The 17633-nt window shown below is 43.1% G+C and overlaps 1 protein-coding gene across 7 annotated transcripts in view; it reads right to left on the minus strand.

The window, feature by feature from the left end:
* MCTP2 (multiple C2 and transmembrane domain containing 2) overlaps window positions 1–17633 on the minus strand; it is a 120377-nt gene that overhangs the window by 80797 nt on the left and 21947 nt on the right. For 6 of the 7 annotated variants that reach the window (XM_081171088.1, XM_081171090.1, XM_081171092.1 and 3 more), the window contains 4 exons: window positions 16451–16967; window positions 14850–14915; window positions 11002–11110; window positions 205–347 (listed from right to left, as the gene is read on the minus strand). In XM_081171088.1, the coding sequence (XP_081027214.1) occupies window positions 205–347; window positions 11002–11110; window positions 14850–14915; window positions 16451–16918 (786 nt within the window). In that variant the 5' untranslated portion in view covers window positions 16919–16967. The remainder of the gene's footprint in view (window positions 1–204; window positions 348–11001; window positions 11111–14849; window positions 14916–16450; window positions 16968–17633) is intronic. The other variant, XM_081171089.1, reaches the window with a different exon arrangement.

Raw genomic sequence — 17633 nt, forward strand, 5'->3', positions numbered from 1 at the left:
CGGGGACATTCAAAGACAACCTCATATACAATGCATCGCAGGAATCCAGAGAGGAGGGTTGCCAGAGCATGGATCGTCAAAGAAAAGTTATCAGCATCCAGATGGGGTTCTCATACCTAAGGTTCTAGCTTAATGTGGTCAAAAGCCAGCCCTCCCCAGGCCATTTTAGGCAAAATTCAGCGGCAGCTCCAATCAACAGCTTACCTTCACGCAGAGTCTTTGGTCAACGGCCTGTATTGGAATCATGACAGTTTCATTCCAAACAGGGTTCAGGTTCTTATAGATGACTTTGCTTTTGTAAAGCGTTTTCCCATTCAGCTGAAACTTCACATAAGGGTCACTTGTACCTGAACAAGGAAAGAACGAAAAGAATTCAGTTGATCTAAAAAGCGTTATCCTGGCTATCAGGTTAAACCAGTAATTCCCAAAGGGTGTATCTTGGCACTCTACAATGAGAAGAGGATTAAGTTAATTAAGGGACCTCTCCAGGTGTCCTTTTTATCGTACATTCGTGGTGATTTGTGATTATGATGGTATCGGTGCTGTTAGACATGGAACTGGCATTGTTACTCGTTCCACATTTCTGAGAAATAAAACTTTTAATTTGGCACCACCCACACTTCGGAACTCCCTGCCGATTGGAATCAGGCAAGCTCCTTCGCTGTTCTCTTTTCAGCACCTGCTATAAACTTTTTTGTTTAAGCAAGCCTACCCAGAAATATAGAATGCTGACAATGTGTTTTGATCTGGCTTTCAGCTTATTGCTGGTTTTTATTATTTTTCGAGATTTTGAATTCTTGTTTTAACTGGGCTTTTTTTTTTGCTGAAAATTTCATTTTCAAACACGTTGTTTCAAACCACGAAACATGTTGAGGTTTGTTTTGCTTTTACGGTCAAGATATATGAATATAGTAAGGAATAATTAATACATAATGCACAACCACGCTTTCAGCACTGTTTATTTAACAAAATTTAAGTACCACTTGACTGTAAGGAAACCTGTGATTGGTTTCCAAGTTTATAAATGGATTGATTTCTTGCAAGTGTGGAATGAGTATTGTGTTCCACCTGTAACATTGCCACCTGTAACATCTCTGCTCCGTCCATTCCCACCTCAGCCAGAGAAAGAGAGAGACAGAGAGATGCCACGTTCTATTCACATCATATATTTAAAGCACTATGATTCCACTTTAAACGGTCATGGCTCCTCCTAAGGAATTCTGGGAGCTGTAGTTAAGGGTGCTAACTGTTGTTAGGAGACCCCTATTCCCCTTGTTGTTGTTTAGTCGTTTAGTCATGTCCGACTCTTCGTGACCCCATGGACCAGAGCACGCCAGGCACTCCTGTCTTCCACTGCCTCCCGCAGTTTGGTCAAACTCATGCTGGTAGCTTCAAGAACACTGTCCAACCATCTCGTCCTCTGTCGTCCCCTTCTCCGTGTGCCCTCCATCTTTCCCAACATCAGGGTCTTTTCCAAGGACTCTTCTATTTTCATGAGGTGGCCAAAGTATTGGAGTCTCAGCTTCACGATCTGTCCTTCCAGTGAGCACTCAGGGCTGATTTCCTTAAGAATGGAGAGGTTTGATCTTCTTGCAGTCCATGGGACTCTCAAGAGTCTCCTCCAGCACCATAATTCAAAAGCATCAATTCTTCGGCAATCAGCCTTCTTTATGGCCTATTCCCCTTACAGAGCTATAATTCCCAGAGTTCCCTCTCTGGGAATTGCAGCTCGGTGAGTGGAATAGTTGCCTCCTAACAACACTCAGCACCCTTAACAAACTACAGCCCCCAGAATTCTTTGAGGGGAAACCAAAGCAGCATCATAGTGCTTTAAATGTGTGGTGTGAACGCGGCCATAAGCTTCCATGGATCAGTCAACTTAGAACTGGATATCCCTTTATTTAATGCAGGGGAAGAGAAACTACTATCATTGCACATTCACAGAAGGGCAAAGCTCCACAGATAATACCGCTGAGCGTTAAGCATTTCCAATAACCTTCCAGAGGATGTTTCAATGCTTAGAAATGAGATGAACAGAGGTGATTTGCCTTACGTTCTATTGTTAATTTCTCTTAAATATTCCGGTCCCTTCTCTCCTTTCTTAAAAATAAAATAAAGGAGGGGGGGCAAGAAGGCTCAAGAGAAGAGCCGGCCCTTATCTCCCTGATAAGCAGAGGCTGCCGGCATATTAATAATAATTAAAAAAAGAAGAAGTCCCTCAACTATTAACTACATTAAAAAGGCTATATCTGGAGGAGGCCAGGAAAGCAACTGGTAGAATGAAAACATGAATAAGGAGATTGAAGGCAGGTTGGTCCAAACGCATTTCCTTATCTATTTCTTAAATGGAACAAGAACCGCACAACAAAGCAGTTCTTAAAAAGAAGAAAGGAAATGAACAGAGACAATATGTTTTTTCGGCTAATGCAATATTCAATCCCCAAATAACCTCTCCTCTTCGAGAAGGGGAGGAAAACATTCTCTGTGGGGATATTCTGCGTTTTTCACATCAACGTTGGAAGTTTTACGGTTGCCGGAACATCCCCACGGCTGCTACCCCGCCTTCCCTTACTGTAAAACAATGCCGTTCGTGCAAAACGAAGGGTTTTTGTTGTTTCTGTTAGTTTTCTTTTTTTTAAGCGTGCATCGGGGGGGACGGACGGGTTGGTGGGCGGTTGAGGGGGGTGGGCGGCGGGAGGCGAACTATAATGAAAGAGCCTTTTAATTAAATGAGATTGCCTCCCTGGGATCAGGACTTCATGCTTGTCAGCTTACTCTCAAAATAAACATCTCAGAAGCAGGGCCTCGGCGGTGTCACTTACGGAGGCAAAGCACGCCGGGTAATCCCTAGGTATCTTGACAGCTACATAATGTTCAAACTGTTTCACGGGTGAACGGCAGCACTTGCGTGAAAGAAAATATTAATGTCTGGAATTAATAGGGAGAAAAAGGGGGGACGGCGCTTGACAGCACCAAAACGGGGGGTGGGGGGGTAGGAGTGTCAAGTTAGGAGAACGTTAATTGTGAGGGGGGAAATAATTGAGAGGCGCCGGGGGGGGGGGGAGAAAGAGGAGAGGCGAGAGAAAAGCACTGAACACAGCAAGCGAGGGAGGGCCTCTCTCTCAACGCCCACCCCGGAGAAGGAGAAGAAGAAGAAGAAGAAGAAGAAGAAGAAGAAGAAGAAGAAGAAGAAGAAGAAGAAATTGTCTCACTGTCAAGAAAGTAACGTCTCTACTAGGCAAGCCAGCCAAGAGGAGGGGTGAGAAAGGAGTCAACGGGCGAAAGGAGGAAGGAGCCTCCGTTGCTTGAGATGGCGACGCCAAGGATGAACAAGTGATGGGCCGTCCGCGTCAGCCGACAGTCAGGCTTTAACCCCAATAATCGGCAGCTTTGCAAACAACGGGCCTAAGAGGCATTTCCGTAAGCAGAGAGCCGGCTGCCAAGATCCGAACCGGTAGCCAGGCGACTCCCCGTTTCAAAATATGTCCATTTGGCCTTCCCTCCTGAACTCTGCACGGATATTTTCTCTAACCTGCGTGCTGCCGGCACAGCTATGTTTCCCATCTGTGCCGAGATCCTACACAGTAGTCCAAGAACTTAATTTTTTAAACAAATATATGTTCACTTCCCCTCCATACTTTGTAGCCCAAGAACATCTGTTTTTAAATAAATTAATTAATATTATTATTATCATTATTATTTATTTATACCCCGCCCATCTGGCTGGGTTTCCCCAGCCACAAATATACAGTCGTATCTTGGAAGTCAAATGGAATCTGTTCCAGAAGTCCCTTTGACTTCCAAAACGTTCGGAAACCAAAGCACGGCTTCTGATTAGCTGCAGGATTTTGAAAATTGTTCAAAAACCGGAACACTCACTTCTGGGTTTCACTTGTTCAGGAGCCAATTTGTTTGGCAACCAAGGTGTTAGAGATCCAAGGTACGACTGTATATGCTATACCTGGAACTGTTACATGCAACACATAATACCCATTTCCGCAATTGTAAGCGATCAATCTTTTAGTTTGGCAGCAATCAACCTTTGGAACTCCTTGCCAACTGACCACCAGACAGGCTCTTCGCTGTACCCTTTTTGGCTAAAAACGTTTTTGTTTAGGCAAGCCTGTCCAGGTACGGATATGCTGATGTGTTTCTATCTCTTTTTAAGTCTAATGTTATTTTAAATATTATTTTTAAAATATTTTAAATAGTTGTTTTTAACTGTTTTTACTGCTATTTCCATTTTTTTTCCATTTTGCAAACAGCTTCAAGTGGGGGGGGGGTTGTTGTTGGGATCCTTGAAGCGATCAGCCGAAGAAAAACGGTGCCGGAAAAAAAAACGGTGGAATAAAAATTTCGCTGCAAACCTTCTCGCTGCCCAGGAGTGAAGAGGGAGATCCCGGGGCGTGCCTGGCCTTAAATAACCCAGGCCACGCCTCCCCGGCCCGCCGATTGGCGGGCAGGGGGAAGGCAGAGAGGCACGCCCCGGGGATTCCCTGGCTCTCGCGGGGCTAAACTCCAGCCCCGCGCTTGTGGGAGGGGCCAGCCCGCAACACCCTCTCCTCCCGAGGCTCGGAAATGGCTTTGTTGTTTTACAATCAAGAGGTATGTGCATTTTAGGAAACAAATAAAATAAATAAATATTTTTCCCTTGTAAACTTTGTGGGGGTGTTTTTTCTCTAACCTACATGCTTTCAGCATAGCTATGTTTTCCCTTCAAGCAGGCAAGCACAAGCTGAGAGGAAAACAATATGAACTATACATTTTTTGCCCTTCAAACAACCCCCATAAATGCTGGCAAATGTTACTACCACTAAATGCTACTGTTTCATTTAAAAATAAAAATAGGGCACATTGAAAATTTATCCGGAGCTCTGCCTTTCTTCCTAGCTTGAGTGTAAATAATTTCTACATTTGTTTGTTTTGTGTATTACCTAAAAATATTAGGCAGTATAATTTACTTAACACAGATGAATGGCATCTAATATAAGGGGCGGGACAGAGTATGAATTCTAAAACCTGAATTGTGAATTATGAGAACGATTGGTTGTTAAGCCACTCTGGAAATTATAGTCCTGTGAGAGGAATATTAAAATTATGATTATTATTACAATTAATTTATCAGTCAGGTCGAAGTCCAATGTTCTAATTGGTATGTCACCTAGGCTATCAAAAAATCAAAAATTTAAGAAATAGTAGTAGCAACAATACCCCAGTAGCATGACCTCTGCCTATGTTTCCAGTGAAATTATATGTTATTGGCATGTTTAGGCCCAAGACTAATCTGAAATACAGTGGTGCCTTGCAAGACGAAATTAATTCGTTCCGCGAGTTTTGTCGTCTTGCGATTTTTTTCGTCTTGCGAAGCATGGTGTCGGGAAAGTTTTGGAAAAGCTTCAAAAATCACCAAAGTCTTCAAAAACCTCAAAAAAGGCTACCACACTGCATTCTATGAGTTGCTCCTCGAAGTCAAGTCACAACTGTATTAACGGTGTTAAGAAAAAGGAAACAAACTTGCAAGACGTTTTCGTCTTGCGAAGCAAGCCCATAGGGAAATTCGTCTTGCGAAGCAGCTCAAAAAACGCAAAACCCTTTCGTCTAGCGAGTTTTTCGTCTTGCGAGGCATTCGTCTTGCGGGGCACCACTGTATCCATGCACAGTTTTGCCATTCTTATAAGAGAGAAAGGTTTTGAGCCCTAGTCTCAAGTCCTGTTCCATTCTCTCTGTACGCATTTTGGGCAGATTGTTGGAAAGTTCCTTCTGCAGTGAGAACTTCCTAGCATCACAAATGCACTGCCTGTACTATCCAATTGGCATTTAACGTTTCTCATATTAGAGGCAGATATGGTGTTTTAAATGGTTACTACTGCCCTCTAGCAGTTAAAAGGAGAACTGCCTCTGAACTTTCCCAGAGTTTCTCACTGTGTAGGTGTGTCCTGAAATCAGTGGAAATACCACAACGGGGGAAATGAAAATAAAAAAGGCAAAAGTTAATGAAATCAGGACACACTAGTTTTCTTCCCTTTTTTTCAAAATATATTTTGTTGTTGTTGTTGTTTAGTCGTTTAGTCGTGTCCGACTCTTCGTGACCCCATGGACCAGAGCACGCCAGGCACTTCTGTCCTCCACTGCCTCCCGCAGTTTGATCAAACTCATGCTGGTAGCTTCAAGAACACCATCCAACCATCTCATTCTCTGTCGTCCCCTTCTCCTTGTGCCCTCCATCTTTCCCAACATCAGTCTTTACGATCTGTCCTTCCAGTGAGCGCTCAGGGCTGATTTCCTTCAGAATGGAGAGGTTTGATCTTCTTGCAGTCCATGGGACTCTCAAGAGTCTCCTCCAGCACCATAATTCAAAAGCATCAATTCTTCGGCGATCAGCCTTCTTTATGGTCCAGCTCTCACTTCCATACATCACTACTGGGAAAACCATGGCTTTTACTATACGGACCTTTGTTGGCAAGGTGATGTCTCTGCTTTTTAAGATGTTGTCTAGGTTTGCCATCGCCTTTCTCCCAAGGAGCAGGCGTCTTTTTATTTCGTGACTGCTGTCACCATCTGCACTGATCATGGAGCCCAAGAAAGTAAAATCTCTCACTGCCTCCATTTCTTCCCCTTCTATTTGCCAGGAGGTGATGGGCCCAGTGGCCATGATCTTCGTTTTTTTGATGTTGAGCTTCAGACCATATTTTGCGCTCTCCTCTTTCACCCTCATTAAAAGGTTCTTTAATTCCTCTTCAAAAATTCCAAAAATACATTTGCATATTACAAAATGGAATATATAGAGAGAGAGCGTGCGCCAGTTTGATTTGTGGTTAGAGTACTGGATTAAGACCTGCCTCTCAGCCTAACCTACCTCACAAGATTGTTGTGGCGATTAAATGCAGGAAGAGGGGGACCATATACACTACCTTGAGCCCCTTGGAGAAAAGGGTGGAATATAAATCCAATCGATCGATCGATTCAAATACCGGGCAAAAGAGGTATTTCACAGTGACCGCCCAGACATCTATGAGAAGCCTGAAAGCTGGACAAGGGCAACACAGCATCTAGGCCATCCAGCAACTGGCACTGAGAGGCATATTGACTCTGACAGTACAAGTAGAAAATAACCATTGTGGCTAGTTGAGAGCCAGTGTGGTGTAGTGGTTAAGAGCGGTAGTCTCGTAATCTGGGGAACCGGGTTCGCGTCTCCGCTCCTCCACATGCAGCTGCTGGGTGACCTTGGGCCAGTCACACTTCTTTGAAGTCTCTCAACCCCACTCACCTCACAGAGTGTTTGTTGTGGGGGAGGAAGGGAAAGGAGAATGTTAGCCGCTTTGAGACTCCTTAAAGGGAGTGAAAGGCGGGATATCAAATCCAAACTCTTCTAGTAGCATGGATAGCCTTGTCCTCCACGAATTTGGAAACGTGTCCATGATGTTGGGGATATGGGCTGTCTGGATCTCTGCAGAAAGGTACACAGGGAACCAGATGACCCAAACCAAGTCTAACACTGCTGCAGTGGTCGAAGGTTTGTTTGTGCATATACCACTAGTCAATGGGATCAAGAGCCATTTCACATAGCAAAAGCAGCAAGCACAAACTCATCGACAAGCCTGTCGGTGCATGACTTTGCTTTTTCATTCTTATCTATGCATCTAAAACTATCATGTGTGAATTAGTCCTCAGGGCAAATTCTTGCCTGCTTGCCACTGTGGCAATCACTGAAAGCCTGAGAATAAGGAACTGCCTTTCTGTTTATTTTTCTGGGTGCTTGAATTGTAAAGGTGTCTGCAAAACAACTCATCTTGATGTCCAATGAGACATGACTAGCAGGAGAGCCCATGATCCTGTCACGACTATTAGCAGTGGAAGAGGAGGAGTTAACCCTCCCCCTACCCCTTTGGATGCCATTTTGCATTCAACCACTGGAAGCACTCATAGGAGATTTGGGCATCTGTATGCTATATTTTCCTGGTTACATCTGAATCAGAAGAGGTCAGGGCCTGGTTGAAGGCCAATAAAATGAGGCCAAATCATGGTAAGATGGAATCTTTCTGGGTAAGGGGTTCCCAGATCTGGGAGTTCACCTGTCTCTGAAGAAACAGATGCACAGGTTGTGGGTGCTCCTAGGTACAACTTTTGTCACTGTAGGCTTCTGAGACTTCTGTGGTGAGGAGGGGCTATTATTAGATTAGGTTGAAACACCAACCACACCTTTCCAGGACAGGGATTGGACTACTGTAATGCACTCTGTGTAGGGCTTCCCTTGAGATTGGTCCAGGAGCTGTAGCTGGTGTAGAACACCGCAACCAAGTTGTTGAGTGGAGCACCAGGACATGCAGATATTATAGATATGCTGGGAGAACGGCACTGCCTGCCAATCAGCTACAAAGCCATGGCTGTAGTGTGGTATAGTGGTTAAGAGTGCTGGACCTAGGAGACCAGGGTTCAAATCCCCAAGCAACTATGACGTTCACTGAGTGACTTTAGGTGTGTCCCTACGTCTTAGCCTAACCTACAGTACCTCATAGGGTTGTTCTGAGGATAAAATAGGAGGAGGAAGTGTGTGTGCCACTTTGAGCTCCTAGGGAAAAACGGTGGGATATAAAAACAGTAGTAGCTGTAATAATAATAATAATAATAATGATAATAATAATAACTATAAAGCCCTGAGCAAATCGAGACTAGGTTACCTAAAAGACCGCCTGCCCCTCTATAGACCTGCAAGATCACTTAGATCATCTGGGGAAATTCTACTTGTGGTGCGACACTCTACATCAGGGGTAGGCAACCTAATCGCCTTCTCAATCCGGCCCACAGACACTCCGGGAATCAGTCAAAATAAAAAAATTCCTTCCAGTAGCACCTTAAAGACCAACTAAGTTAGTTCTTGGTATGAGCTTTCGTGTGCATGCACCCTTCTTCAGATACCTGAAGATACGTATCTGAAGAAGTGTGCATGCACACGAAAGCTCATACCAAGAACTAACTTAGTTGGTCTTTAAGGTGCTACTGGAAGGAATTTTTTTATTTTGACTATGGCAGACCAACACGGCTACCTATCTACTACTGGAATCCGGGAATCAGTGTGTTTCTACATGAGTAGAATGTGTCCTTTTATTTAAAATGCATCTCTGGGTTATTTGTGGGGCATAGGAATTCGTTCATATATTTTTTTCCCAAAACATAGTCCGGCCCACCACATGGTCTGAGGGACAGTAGACCAGCCCATGGCTGAAAAAGGTTGCTGACCCCTACTCTACAGAATATCACAGGGTGGTGATCAGAAAACATACATTTACTGCTGTTGCCCCATCAGTTGTGTCATACATCTTGCAAGGACTTGTCCTTTTTGTCCAGGCTTTCCCTGTTTACCATAAGATTCAACCCAGATTTATATGCATGAATTCCCTAGATCTGTTTCATTTGTTTTTATGTCTTTATACTGTTTTGTTGATTTTAGGCAACACTGGATACTGGTTTGTATACTGTACATAATTTAAAAACATTAAGGGGTTTAGAAAGGCTTTAAAATAAATATATAAATACATTTTCCTGACAGAAATTGCTGCATACAGAGCACACTTTGCCAGTTTATGAAACAGCTGAAATTTTGTCACAAGAAATGTGCAAATATGTGCATATGGATGCGCAGGTGAGCAGTCTTTCACTGCTGTCTTGCAATGTTTAAAGCATCACAAGTCTTTCCTGCAGCGTGGAAGAACATCCACAAGAGGGCACCACCAAAGCAGACACAGATTTTGTCCCAGTGTCCTGCGGATACTGTAAAATAAAAAGTATAGTAGATTTTGCAAAGCAAAAGCTTAGTATTTCCCACAAAAGTAGATCCTGCCTCAACCACAGCTGGAGGACCCCAGGTTCCCTCGATAGTTTTCAGCCATTATCCCAGCTCACTCTAAGACAACTTCGTGTGACTACTCCATGAATGCAAAATTTAGTACTGGGAAGAAGCATCGAGATTTTGAGAACTGTTCCCCTTCTGTTTTGTTTTGTTTAAGCAGCAATTTTGTGGCTCTTGTTGCCGCAAAGATAGGCTTGAAACTATGAAGTCAGAAAGCAGAAAAAGTAATTCATGGCCAGTGATTGAATACAGTGTAACTCGGGTTACATACGCTTCAGGTTACATACACTTCAGGTTACATACTCCACTAACCCAGAAATAGTGCTTCAGGTTAAGAACTTTGCTTCAGGATGAGAACAGAAATCATGCTCCGGCGGTGCAGCAGCAGCAGGAGGCCCCATTAGATAAAGTGGTGCTTCAGGTTAAGAACAGTTTCAGGTTAAGAACGGACCTCCAGAACGAATTAAGTGCTTAACCCGAGGTACCACTGTACAGTGGTGCCCCGCAAGACGAATGCCTCGCAAGATGGAAAACCTGCTAGACGAAAGGGTTTTCCGTTTTGGAGGTGCTTCGCAAAACGAATTTCCTATGGGCTTGCTTCGCAAGACGAAAATGTCTTTTGAGTTCCTGCGGGGTTTTTTTCCCTCCCCCCCCCTTTTTCCCAAGCCGCTAAGCCGCTTATCAGCTGATCCGCTAAGCTGCTTAACAGCTGATCCGCTAAGCCGCTAAGCCGCTTATCAGCTGATCCGCTAAGCCGCTAAACCGCTTATCAGCTGATTCGCTAAGCCCGCTAAGCCGCTAATAGCACTAATCCGCTAAGGCGCTAATGGGCTTGCTTCACAAGACGAAAAAACCGCAAGACGAAGAGACTCGCGGAACGGATTCTTTTCGTCTTGCGAGGCACCACTGTAATTGATACAAAGAAATAGTTTCCATGCAAAATCCCATCATGTGTACAAGAAATCATAACATGTGGATAAGACCCAACCCTCAGGTGCACAGGAAGTTGCAAAATTGGCCCCTGGAGCTATTACCCTCTAGAGCTCAGCTAAAGCACCACTCCATTATCTGTACATCTTTGAAGAAGAAGAGGAAGAAGAATAATCAGCATTGTACTTAGCAAGAGAATGACTCATAGCAAGAGAATGACTCACCACAGCGATCCCTGATGACCAGGTTTCTGCCTTCCTTCAGATGTATTGTTAACAGATATGCAAATGTGGTCGGCAATTTGCTCAAACCATCACTTCCTTCCTCAAGCATCTGTGGGAATAGTTTCAAAAGTAAATGTATACATCAGTTTCACTTCTCATAAAGAGTATGTACTAAACACAGATCCACCCTATCACAATTCTAGGAATCTCAAAGCTAGGACCACATGAAAGACCACTAAAAGTAGAGACAACACGTTGTGTCTTGCCTAGGCATTAAGGTCATCATCCAAGGCCCTTCATTGACTGCCATCATTTGTGTGCTCCGGCAATTTTATTTGCCATCACTCTGTCCTTTTCTGGTTCCATTGGGATCATCTTCTTATTCACAACGCTATTGCTCATGATGCTTTCATTTAATTGTAGCTTAAAGAGGGGTGGGCAAGTCTATCAATTTTGGTTTCTCGGTTTCTCTCTTTTTTCCAACCTTAAATTCAGTTTACAATGAACTCAAAAAGATATTGAAGATTACCTTTGCAAAAAAAAAATGAAGCCTTCCTGTTAGGCATCATAAGACACTGATATACCAAATATTTCTTTATGCCACCATGGCAGCAAGAATTCTAATAGCTAGAAACTGGAATGGAGATGTGATACTGATGAAATTGGAGTGGTAATCAAAACTGTTAGAATTTGCAGAATTGGCTAAAATGACGGAAAAACTAAGAGACCGGACTGAATAAACATTTATAAAGGAATGGGACCTGTACAGAAAGTATCTCAGGAAAGTATCTCAGGAAGCACTGCAAGAATTTTAACTCATTGGCAGGCCTGGATTACCTTCTGTAGAAAATTAGGAAAATATAGAACCTTAAGAGAATAAAGATGTATTGGCATTGATAAAGATAAGTCTGACAATTTAAAAAGTAATAAGGTATCATGGGATGGAAAGTCGTTATGGAAGACATGTATTAGGAAATTATTGTATTTAGATGTATTGTGTTAAAGCGGGGTTTTTTTGTTGGTTGTTTGGGTTTTTTGTTGGAACTAATAAAGCAAAAATAAATAAATAAAAATCCTCATGAAATTTCATCAGCATTTTAATGTGAATTTTTCCTAAAATAGACATTTATATATGCAATGTTGTCTGACACACACACACTCTTGCAAAGCAATTTTCCCCAATCGAAAGAATTTTTACAGGTTTCTTTTACTAACATATGCATCTTTATGGTAGTTATGTTTACTCTAGGATACGCATTTTCATCCATATTACTTGGCTGGAGAATAGCACTGCAAAATTCAGGGAGGTGCAGATTTTGAAGAATGGCTATTTTTCGTCTGCGTATTGTTCCAAAAAGTGTGAATTTGGGAGGTTTGCCTTCAAATGCAAACTGAACTCAATTTCCCCCCCATCCTCAACTTTAAATTCATTTTGTGGTTGTTGTATATACCACTCTGGGATCTGTTTGGATGAAGGGTAGTTTAGGCATTTTAAAAGTGGGTAAAACTGGTCTCATTCTGACACTACAATCAAATTGTGGCTTGGCCATTGGGGAGATGCTTTGAGATCCTAAGCTTCCCCCTTTGTGCTCAAATTCATTACTTCTTCTCCAGGTTCACACAAACCATAGTTTCCCTCCAAATCAGAATCAGAAACCATAGCTTGAACTGGATTTTCAGTTCTGAGCTGGAAGTAAAAGGTAAAGGACCCCTGACAGTTAAGTCCAGATGCAGACAACTCTGGGGTTGCGGTGCTCATCTCGCTTTACAGGCCAAGGGAGTTGATGTTTATCCGCAGACAGTTTTTACGGGTGATGTGACCAGCATGACTAAGCCGCTTCTGGTGAACCAGAGCAGCACACGGAAACACCGTTTACCTTACCTACTTGCACTTTGACGTGCTTTCAAACTGCTAGGTTGGCAGGAGCTGGGACCGAGCAGCAGGAGCTCACCCAGTCACGGGGATTCGAACCGCCAAGCTTCTGATCATCAAGCCCAAGAGGCTCAGTGGTTTAGACCACAGCGCCACCCATGATCTTGTGGTAAACCATAGTTTAACCCAAGAAGGGAAGGAGTAAATTGGAAGACATGAGTGTGAAGCCCTTTGTAATGGCCAGTTTGACTATTACATCTAATCTGGACCATTGATTTAATGATCCCTGGATTTACATTTGCAGAGGTAACATGAATACACGGATAGGGAGAGGAGCAAGTGTTGTGTAGTCATTAAAAGAGCAAGAGTAACTATATGTATATAGACAGGGCAGATAGATAGTCAAAGCTGGGGAGGAAATATGGGAGAATCGTACATTGGAAATGTTGTCTATAAGAATAAAAGAAAATTAATATAAATTAATTTGGAGATGGTATTTAACACCAGTCAGATTAAATCAAATAAACAAGGAATATTCGGTGTTATGTTTGAGGGGATGCCAGGAAACTGGGAATGATATTCACATGTGGTGGGGGTGTAAATATGTACTATTTTTCAGGCAAAGGGTGTTTAAGGAGATAACAGAAATCACTGGGTTAAAGCTGTCCAAAAGTCTAGAGGCAGCATTATTATCAATTTACGATGGGGTGGAAGATTCACAGGCCACAAAGGACTTGCTCACAAATTTATTGACAGCTGCATGAATTATGATAGCTAGGAAGTGGAAGAGGCAAGCAGAATATAAAATGGAAGAATTGTATAAAGAGGTGTGGGACATAGCTATTAATGATAAATTAGCATGTGCCATTAAGGTAAGACAGGGAATATTCAGGAGAAGTGATTTTGAGGAGATATGGAGGGTGTTTGTAGAATTTGTACTGTTAAAACGGAAAGGGGTCAAACCATTGCAAGAGGTGTTGAAATTTTGGGAGGTTGGATAGTTACAATGAAGTGGTCTTAGTGGTGTGGAGCACATTTTTATTCTTATTTATGTATGATTATTACTTTGTCAAATAATAATAATAATAATAATAATAATAATGAGAGAGAGCTAGAGTAGGACCTGGGAGACCAAGGTTCAATTTCCATTCAGCCATGAAGCTCACAGGGTGATTTTGGGCCAATCACCACCTCTTAGCCCAGACATCCCCAACCTGCGGCCCTCCAGATGTTTTGGCCTACAATTCCCATGATTCCTAGCTAACAGGACCAGTGGTCAGGGATGATGGGAATTGTAGTCCAAAACATCTGGAGGGCAAAAGGTTGGGGATGCCTGTCTTAGCCTAACCTGGAAGATTGTATAACCGACTAAGGTAAGAGTCATGTTTATTGCTCCACCTACTTTTACCTGCCCATGTGTGTCCTCTGGAAGGACATGCAGCCCCTGGGCTGAAAAATGTTCCTCACCTTTCTCTTAGGTCACAGTGCATCCAAAGGAAATTACAGAGCTAGTCACCACACCATTGGGGACTAGTGCTGCAGACAAGGTTACTTCTGCAGGAGGCAACATGAGAGTAACACAAGAATCCAGTCTTAGGGAAGGAAGAAACCAAGGAGCATACTGAGTCAAAGCCCATGTAGCTCAATATTGTCTTCTCCAAGATTTCAGACAGGGGACTTTTCTAGCCCTACCTAGAGGTGCCATTATTGAATCAGATCTTCTACATGCAAGTCAAATGCTCTGGCACTGAGCCATAGCCTTTCCCATTAGGTTGAGGTGAACCCAACCCACCTCCACCTGCCTAGAGAACTATTAACCACACCACAATTCTTCCACATTCCTTGCTGTTATGCTATGCCCACTGCTAGATTCCACAAAAGTGATTTTGATTAACACAAGCTTCAGAGGCTCTGCACCTGGTATTTGCAGCTTACAGCCTGGCATACATTTTTTTTAAAAAAATGTATCACTCACCGACTGCTCCTCAAACAGCTGAGAAGAGCTGGAGGAGTCAAGGATGGAGCCTCCGCCATATGAACGCTATGAAAAGAATAGAACAGAGGTTGTATTGACTTTGCATTGTATTGCTGTTGCTCAATCCTTCAGCGGCGACGTTCCATTTCAGTGCAAAAAGAAAAAAGAAAGAAAAGAGGAAGGTGCGAAAAGGAAAAAAGGGCTTATCTTTGAGCAAGGTGAGGAATGTCGCCGGACAGCAGACCAAGTCACATGCTTTCCCCCATCATTCGCATACATAATGTGTCAAGCCTGCTGCTCTGAGCCCATACACACTATGGTCCAAACCGCACAATCATGCAAGCCAGATTACTTGGTCTAGATATCTCAGTATGGTCTACACTGATTAGCAGCAGCTCTGCAGGTTTTCAGGTGAAGGACATTCCCAACCCCTCCCTGGAGATACTGAGGATTAAGCCTGAGACCCTTCTCTGTGCAAACCAGATACTCTACCACTAAGCTGCGGCACTTTCCCAAGGTTCCAGTCCTCACGATTCTGAATAAAGGGTTGAAGTAAACAGGAACATTAGGGCTGCCTTATTAGACTATTGGTTCATCTGTTGTCCACCATTGACTAGCAGCGACTTTGGGGGGTTTCAAACAGGAGATAATCCCAGACCTACCTGGAGGTTCCAGGGACCTTCTGCATTTGCTGTTTTATTGTTGTTGCTGCTGTTTGTAGGGTGAATGGATAACCACGCAATTGCGTATACAGGCCTATGAACTAGCTCACACTTCACACTGTGCACAAGGTAAAGGGGAAGGGCAACCAAACAATCCACCCCACAAACTGGATCACCAGCCAGCTGGCGTCAGATCTGGGCCAGTGCTGTGGTGGCACATTCTTTCCAACTAAAGGGTCCCCAAAATCCTAGGTTCAAAGAAGGGCGAGATTTCCCCTACCAATATGAGGATTTGTAGGGGAAATGTCGGGGATTGGATGGGGATTGGTTGACTGTGTAATGTGTAAGGATGAGTGACCATATCAGTTTTGCTTTCTAACCTTTCCATTTTTAAGATCAGTTCTCCACATTTCCGTGTCAGTTTGTGATGAGAGAGTCCTCATGAAAATTCATCGGCGTTTTTGTGCATATTTAACATATACATTTTTGCATACCATTTCCCCTAAAATAATGCCATTTTATATGTTATTTTCATCAACACATGCATTTTTGTGGAGACATTATCCCGATATCTGCATTTTTGTACACATTACTTGGTTGGCAAATTGCCTTGCAAATTTCGGAAAAGGACAAATTTCAAAGGAGTGCTGTGTTTCAGCTTGCATACCGTTTTAGAAAGTGCGAATTAGATAAATTCATTTTTAAATGCAAACCGAACTGACTTTCTCCCCCACCCCTAAGTGATATGCTTGTTGTACAGTATTAACACGGATGTGTATATAGCATATAAATGTTTTGATCCCCTTTGGGGGCTCACCAACTGACCTTCCCTCCACAACCTTGAGGGAATGTGGCACAAAGGGCAAAAGGTTCCCCCCCTTCCTCTAGCATCAGGTCTAAACCAGCCCACTGACATTGGTCAACCCCCAGGCACATTACCTCAAGAACATCTTCTGCAAGGTCACTGCTAAAACTGCTTCTTTTCAACAATTCAAAGAGATCTTCACTGGATTTCCGCTTCACGTCCAACTGTGGGCCACAAGCAATGGGTTCCTCAACTCCAATTTCCAAGTGTACAGTCTCCTGCTGGTTCCACTGCCACTTCTCCCCAGTCTGTTTTGAGGAAGAGCTGCTGCTCTCCTGAAAGAACATCTCCGTTGCAGAAAAACCACTGGGGAAATAAGTGGACAGAGCCTTGGAACGTGAACAATTCATTTCTTCTTCAACAACTGTCTCCACGTCCAACATGTCCGGTACTGAGGAACTAAGACGCCGGTCTAATGGATGCCTTTTCCTGGTCTCCACTAGTTTAGAAGAGCTTTTCTTAGTCCTTCTGATACTGAAGTTCTGTAACCTTCTTGTTTTTTGTTTGAATGATCCCCAGACAGAAGACTTATCCAGTTCCATGATTAAGCTGGATTTTCCACACCAGGTCTTAAGGCCTTTCCATTGACTCCTAAGGGTGATGTGGAGAGGGACAGAACATAAGGAGAAATAAAGTGAGCTGTAGCATTACAGAGACTTGAATCGTAGGTTGGAATGTCTCAGACCTGAACAGATTCTCAGTCAAAACAGGTTGCATTACTAATTCCTCCCAGTGTAGGAACAAAATAATCTCACAGGCAATCAGGAAGGAAATAAAGGAAAGAGAGTTTTTAATCCTACATAAATCTATCATGAGGATAAAAATAACCAGGGGGTGAGCTATTTTGATTATTTCCAAGATTTGACATGATGGGAATTCTCAAATGCTATATATAAAAAAAGATGCTACCAGGCATTGTGCTGTAGGAAAGGCAACTAGACTCTTTTTGGGTGTTTATTGATGAATCACCAAGAAGTATTAACTCCGAGGTGTGAGCCTTATAGTGATTATACACAGCAGTACACAGCCAAGAGCATAGGCTGAAAATGTTCCACAGGTCTGCATTTGGTCAAAACCTCAATGCAAGGCCAGCTGTGAAAGGTCATGTACACTACCACAAGTTCCACGACTCATTTACTGGTGCAGTCCCCAAACTCAGTATTGGAAGTATTGGATCGCCTTACTTTCATCCAGCTTCTAGAAAGTGACCTGGGTCTAAGGAAAGGCATCAACCTCACATGGAGCAATAAAGAGGAT

The sequence above is a fragment of the Podarcis bocagei genome (assembly GCF_964188305.1).
Source record: "Podarcis bocagei genome assembly, chromosome: 14".
Classification (NCBI taxonomy): Eukaryota; Metazoa; Chordata; class Lepidosauria; order Squamata; family Lacertidae; genus Podarcis; species Podarcis bocagei.